At 51.5% G+C, this 6839-nt stretch overlaps 1 protein-coding gene across 1 annotated transcript in view; it reads left to right on the top strand.

The window, feature by feature from the left end:
• EHMT1 (euchromatic histone lysine methyltransferase 1) overlaps positions 1-6839 on the top strand; it is a 136508-nt gene that overhangs the window by 7277 nt on the left and 122392 nt on the right. Inside the window, exon 2 of the mRNA XM_032261864.1 lies at positions 227-783. Coding sequence (XP_032117755.1) covers positions 235-783 — 549 coding nt within the window. The 5' untranslated portion in view covers positions 227-234. The remainder of the gene's footprint in view (positions 1-226; positions 784-6839) is intronic.

Raw genomic sequence — 6839 nt, 5'->3', positions numbered from 1 at the left:
TGGAGGGGGAGGGAATCGTGTTGGCGGTGATGTCATGGAGGGGGAGGAAATTGTGTTGGCGGTGATGTCATGGAGGGGGAGGGACTTGTGTTGGCGGTGATGTCATGGAGGGGGAGGGACTTGTGTTGGCGGTGATGTCATGGAGGGGAGGAAATTGTGTTGGTTGGGTGAAGTCATGAAGCGCTGGACCTGCAGCCAGTGACACTCCTTTCTCCTCTGTTGGCAGAAACACCTATGGCTGCCGATGAAGGCTCCACAGAGAAACAGGCAGGAGAGGCCCACATGGCTGCTGACGGTGAGACCAATGGGTCTTGTGAAAACAGCGACGCTGGCAGTCATGCAAATGCTGCAAAACACACTCAGGAGAGCGCAAGGGTCAACCCCCAGGATGGCACCAGCACACTAACCCGGATAGCGGAAAATGGGCTTTCAGAAAGAGACTCGGAAGCGGGGAAGCAAAACCACGTCACCACCGACGACTTTGTGCAGACTTCTATTGTTGGCAGCAATGGATACATCTTAAATAAGCCGGCCCTGCAGGTGCAGCCCTTGAGGACTACCAACACTCTGGCCTCTTCACTGCCCGGCCATGCTGCAAAAACCCTTCCTGGAGGGGCTGGCAAAGGCAGGACTCCAAGCGCTTTTCCCCAGACGCCAGCTGCCCCACCAGCCACCCTTGGCGAGGGGAGTGCTGACACAGAGGACAGGAAGCCCCCAGCCCCTGGCACCGACGTAAAGGTCCACAGGGCACGCAAGACCATGCCGAAGTCCGTCGTGGGCCTGGTAATTTTGTGTCTTCTCTTGCTGTTTCCTTTTCCCCATCTCTTGTTTTAATCACAGCAAATGGACTCTGGTGCACTGAGGAGAAGCCAGTAAGTGTCAGTGGTTATCTGACAGGTCCCGTGAGGAGCTAGCAGAGGGCCGGGGTCCGTGGTTCATGCCTGTTATCCCAGCACTTTGGGAGGCTGAGGTGGGTGGATTGCTTGAGCCCAGGAGTTCGAGACCAGCCTGGGCAGCGTGGCAAAACTCAAATACAAAATTTTGTAAAAAATGCAAAATTAACTGGGCATAGTGGTGCGCACCTGTAGTCCCAGCTACTCGGGAGCCTGAGGTGGGAGGATTGCTTGAGCCTGGGAGGCGGAGACTGCAGTGAGCCCAGATCACCCCACTGCACTCCAGCTTGGGCAGCAGAGTGACACCCTGTCTCAAAAAAAAGAAGAAATGCTGCTAATGTCTCAGGCATGAGTGCCAGAGCCTCGATTCCTTCTTGAGCTTTGCCTTCCTCACAGGGTGCTGTTGCCCTCTGTAGAAAGATATGTCAGATGCTTTCAAGGAGGCCAATTCCTCCTCTGCTTTAGACTTTGGGGCTTTCCTTCTGGCTAGGAGAGACTCAGCACTCACCCTGTTTCATTGAGAAGTGAATAGAAATGACCTTGGTTAGAGCCAGCATGTGACAGAGTGAGAGGCAACTGGCCACCTGGACATATGCCCAGGTCTCCCTCCCAACCCTGAGAGCAGATGAGACTTGAATCCTGAGTGTTTCACACTGGCAGGGCGTACCTGCCTCTCACACGCACTGTGCTGATGTTCACACACACGACTCACCTGTCTCTCACACACATTGTGCTGATGTTGACACGACTGACCTACCTCTCACACTGTGCTGATGTTCACACACGACTCACCTGTGTCTCACACACACTGTGCTGATGTTCACACACACGACTCACCTCTCACACACTGTGCTGATGTTCACACACGACTCACCTGCCTTCACATGCACTATGCTGGTGTTGACACATGACTCACCTGCCTTCACATGCACTGTGCAGATGTTCACACAACTCACCTGTCCCTCACACGCACTGTGCTGATGTTGACATATGACTCACCTGCCTTCACACGCAGTGTGCTGATGTTCACACATGACTCACCTGCCTCTCACACGCACTGTGCTGATGTTCACACACGACTCACATGCCTCTCACATGCACTGTGCTGTTCATACATGACTCACCTGCCTGTCACACACACTGTGCTGGACTCATGACCGTACTTTACATGGTATGTACACAGTACATTTTTCGAAGTGTAGGCAAGGCTTTTAATGCGCTCTCCCAGTTGGATGTCTCTTTGGGCGTAAGTTCTAGGTTATGGTCACATTCTCGTGGAATTCCCTTTGGGCGTGAGTTATAGGTTCGTGGTCACATTCTCGTGGAATTCCCTTTGGGCATGAGTTATAGGTTCATTGTCACATTCTCGTGGAATTCCCTTTGGGCGTGAGTTGTAGGTTTGTGGTCACATTCTTGTGGAACTTCCTTTGGGCGTGAGTTGTAGGTTTGTGGTCACATTCTCGTGGAATTCCCTTTGGGCGTGAGTTGTAGGTTTGTGGTCACATTCTTGTGGAACTTCCTGTGGGCGTGAGTTGTAGGTTCATGGTCACATCGTGGAATTCCCTTTGGGCGTGAGTTGTAGGTTTGTGGTCACATTCTCGTGGAATTCCCTTTGGGCGTGAGTTGTAGGTTCATGGTCACATTCTCGTGGAATTTTCTGTCTGATGTTGCTGGTGAACATTCTCAAGCTGCATCCTTGTCCTTGGTTTGTGGATAATCTGCTCTTTCCTCTCAGCCCCGTTACAGGGCTCACAGCCCTGTCACCTGGAGGGCTATGTCTTCAGCTCCAGAGGAATGCTGTGTCTGACTGTTCTTTCCATTTTCCCCTCTTAGGTGGTTGACTCCGCAGTCCCCCTGGGCTACTCTGTCTGTTGCCACCCTCCTGATTGGTTCCTCACTCTTCTCCTTCTTGCTGTTCATCCCATATATTGATGTTTTATTTTGACATCTATGTTTTTCATGCCCAATATCTCTCATTATTTCTTTTTTTTTTTTTTTTTTTGAGATGGAGTCTCGCTGTAGCCCAGGCTGGAGTACAGTGGTACCATCTCGGCTCCCTGCAACCTCTATCTCCTGGATTCAAGCGATTCTCCTGCCTCAGGCTCCCGAGTAGCTGGGACTACAGGTGCTCATCACCATGCCTGGCTGTGTTGTATTTTTAGTAGAGACAGGTTTCACCATGTTAGCCAGGCTGTTCTCAAACTCCTGACCTCGGATGGTCTGCCCACCTCGGGCCTCCAAAGTGCTGGGGTGGGTGAGCCGCTGCGCCTGGCCTGATTAGTTCTTTTAAAATCTTGCCTTATCTTTCAAAAGATAATGATTATAATTCTTCTATCATCTCTGTTATGGATTCCAATTCCTCACGTGGGAGTTTCTCTTACACTTGATACCTCTTGTTTGTGATTTTTTTTCCTCTGAGGTTTAGCTTTTTTCTCTCTCTAGGGTATTTCCACCTTTGTTTCTGTTACTGTGTCTCAGCCTGTGAGTGCTGTGTGCGTGTTCTGTGGACTGCCTGCAGTGACCACAGTGGGCTGTGGGTGCTGTGGGGCTGGACTGCCAGCTCATCGGGCCCACAGCTGCCAGGGGCTGTGTCCACTCCTTGGACAGACAGGGCAGGTGCCTTGTGGTGCTGACAGCCGCCCTGCCCCCGGGGTTTCTCCACTCCCAGCCTGGTCAGTCGGATCCAACTTCTGCCTTTTGCAGTATTCTTCTGTACATGTCAAGACTTTAGAAAATCCTTAAAATAACCATAGCGTTACAGGAAACTGCAAAAATACTACAGAGAGAGCCTGTGTCCCTTCCACCCAGTGTCCCTTAGTGGTGAAGTCTTTGATAACTAGGGAACTGTCAGGCCCGGGATGCTGACATCGGTGAAGTCTGTGGGGCTTGCTCAGTTTCGCCATCACCTGTGTGCATGCGTGTGCACATGTGCGCATGTAGGGAGTTTTGTGCAATGTGGTTGTGTGTAGATGGTGTTACCACCGTCACAGTCGAGACGCGAAGTACCCTTTACACTGGGGGTCCTGATGCCACCTGTGTCGCCACCAACCAGACTTGAGCCTCTGCCAGCCTCTCACCTGCAGATTCCACTTTTACAATTTTGTTATTTCATATTTTTTGTTTTGTGTTTTTTTAAGACAGGGTCTCACTCTGTTGCCCAGGCTGGAGCTCAGTAATGCGATCACAGCTCATTGCAGCATTTGCCTCCCAGGCTCAAGTGATCCTCCTGCTTCTGCCTCCCCAGTAGTTGGGTTTACAGGTGTGCATCACAATGCCTGGCTATTTTTTGTATTTTTGTAGACACAGGATATTGTCATGTTGGCCAGGCTGGTCTTGAATTCGTGACCTCAGGTGATCTGCCCACCTCGGCCTCCCAAAGTGCTGGGATTACAGGCCTGAGCCAATGTGCTTGGCCTATTTCAGATTTTCTATAAATGGAATTACAGTGTATGTAACCTTTTGAGAGTGGCTTTTGTCACTCAGCATAGTTCTTTTAAGATTTATACAAGTTACTGGGCACGGTGGCTCACACGCCTGTAACCTCAGCAGTTTGGGAGGCAGATCACCTGAGGACAGGGGTTCAAGACCAGCCTGGCCAACCTGGTGAAACCCTGTCTCTACTAAAAATATAAAAATTAGCTGGGCATGGTGGCGGGTGTCTGAAATTCCAGCTGCTCAGGAGGCTGAGGCAGGAGAATTGTTTGAAGAGGGAGGTGAAGGTTGCAGTGAGCCGAAATTGCACTGTTGCACTCCAGCCTGGGCAACAGAGCGAGACTCCACCTCAAAAAAACAAAGATCCATACAAGTTATGTCACTAGGCCGTCCCTTGCTCTGCGGAGCCCGTGGTGCTCTGTGGGTTGTGGACAGCCTTGTATGTCGGCGCTCACCTGCTGAAGGGCACTGGGCATTTTACAGTACAGCTGCTCTGAATATTTATGTACACATTTTGGACATAAGGTTGACCTCTGTGTGTCAGATACACAGGAGTATAATCACTGGGTTGTATGGCCTCTGGGTGTTTAATTTTACAAGGAAAATGGTGACGCACACTCCAGAGGGGCTGCAGCATTTCACATTCCCACCCACAGCCTGGGAGGAGCTGCTTTCTTGTTTTCTGTTGTCCTCACCAGTGTTTGTTACCTGTTTTTCTTTTGAGATGGAGTTTCACGCTGTTGCCCAGGCTGGAGCACAGTGGCGTGATCTTGGCTGACTGCAACCTCCACCTCCTGGGTTCAAGCAATTCTCCTGCCTCAGCCTCCCAAGTAGTTGGGATTTCAGGTGCACGCCACCACACCCAGCTAATTTTTGTATTTTACTAGAGACGGGGTTTCGCCACGTTGTCCAGGATGGTCTCGATCTCCTGACCTCATGATCCACCTGCCTCAGCCTCCCAAAGTGCTGGAATTACAGGCGTGAGCAACCGCATGTGGCCTGTTTTGTATTTTAGCCCTTCTGTGGGTGTGCTTTTGTCTCCTCGTGGCTTCAGCGTGAACGTCCCTGTGACTGCTAATGGGGAGCGTCCACTCCCACGCCTCTCACATTCGCCCTCTCCCACGCCTCTCCCACTCGCCCCCTCACCCACGCCTCTGGCACTCGCCCCTCCCACGCCTCTGGCACTCCCCCCTCCCACGCCTCGCGCACCGCCCCCCCCCCCCCCCCCGCCTCGCGCCCCCCCCCCACGCCTCGCGCAACCCCCCCACGCCTCGCGCACCGCCCCCTCTCCCACGCCTCGAGCACCGCCCCCTCTCCCACGCCTGGCGCACTCGCTCCTCCCACGCCTCTCGCACTCCCCACTCCCACGCCTCTCGCACTCCCCACTCCCACGCCTCTCGCACTCCCCACTCCCACGCCTCTCGCACTCGCCCCTCCCACGCCGCCCCCACCCCCACGCCCCTCGCGCCCGCCCCTCCCCACGCCTCTCCTCTTCCACATTGCTTTGTCATCAGTGTATCATTTTTGGGGCAGTGTCTTTCAGACTTTTGCTTACTTTATAATTAGGATTTCGGTTACCTTTGAATGTTCTCTGTGAGTGCTTTGTCAGATACGTGGTTTCCAGTGTTTTCTCCTGGTCTGAAGCTTCTTTCTCTCAAAGGTCTTTCACAGAGCAAAGGTGATTCATTTTGATGTCCCGTTCTTCAGTTTTCTGGATTGTGCTGTTGGTGTTGTGTGTGAGAACTGTTCACCTAGCCCTTCAGTTTCTCCAAATTTTTTTTCGTCTTATGTGAACTTTAAATCTGTGATGTGTTTTGAATTAGTGTTTGTATAAAGTGTGAGGCTTGGGCTGAGGCTGAATTTGTTTTTGCCTGTGGATGGCACACCGGTCACAGTTTTAAACTCACCTGGAAACTTTCCATCATTCATCCGCTGAAGTTGTGCTTTTACTGCAGTCTTGTTTCTAGGATCTTGTTCTCATACAAGATCTATTCCCATATCTAAGATCTAAGATATGAGATCTAAGATACAAGATATGATATCTAAGATCTTGTTCTTATACAGTTTATTCCTGAGGATCTTTTATTGTCCGCCGTCACACTCCTCTAGGGAAAAAAGCAATCTGAAATCTAGTTTTAAAATGTTCTCTGACCATGAGGCTTGTTTAAGTGATTACTTTTTTCCAGATTGAGGTATTACAATAATTAGAGTATAACTGATCACAACACATGTCATTTGGTTGAAAAGTACTCAGCATTCACAGTTCGGTCAGTTGTAGGAAAAGAGACTCCAGAACCTGGTTTCTTGAAGATCTCCATACCCTCTCCACACCCAGGAAAACTTGCACTGCTCCGGCGGGCCTGCGGGAGAAGACGACGGACTGAGCCAGGGCAGGCAGTGTCTGTGGGTCCCACGGAGGTGGTACAGCAGAGATCGTGGGTGGGAGGGTACCTGCCCTGCCCCCCTCGTGTGCTCTGTGTCTGTGGACCCCACGGAGGTGGTGCAGCAGAGAGC

Source organism: Sapajus apella, unplaced genomic scaffold, assembly GCF_009761245.1.
Source record: "Sapajus apella isolate SASKATOON/1434 unplaced genomic scaffold, GSC_monkey_1.0 scaffold126, whole genome shotgun sequence".
In the NCBI taxonomy this organism is placed as follows: domain Eukaryota; kingdom Metazoa; phylum Chordata; class Mammalia; order Primates; family Cebidae; genus Sapajus; species Sapajus apella.
Note: the sequence above shows the minus strand (reverse complement) of the source record. Positions and strands in the feature narration are given on the sequence as shown.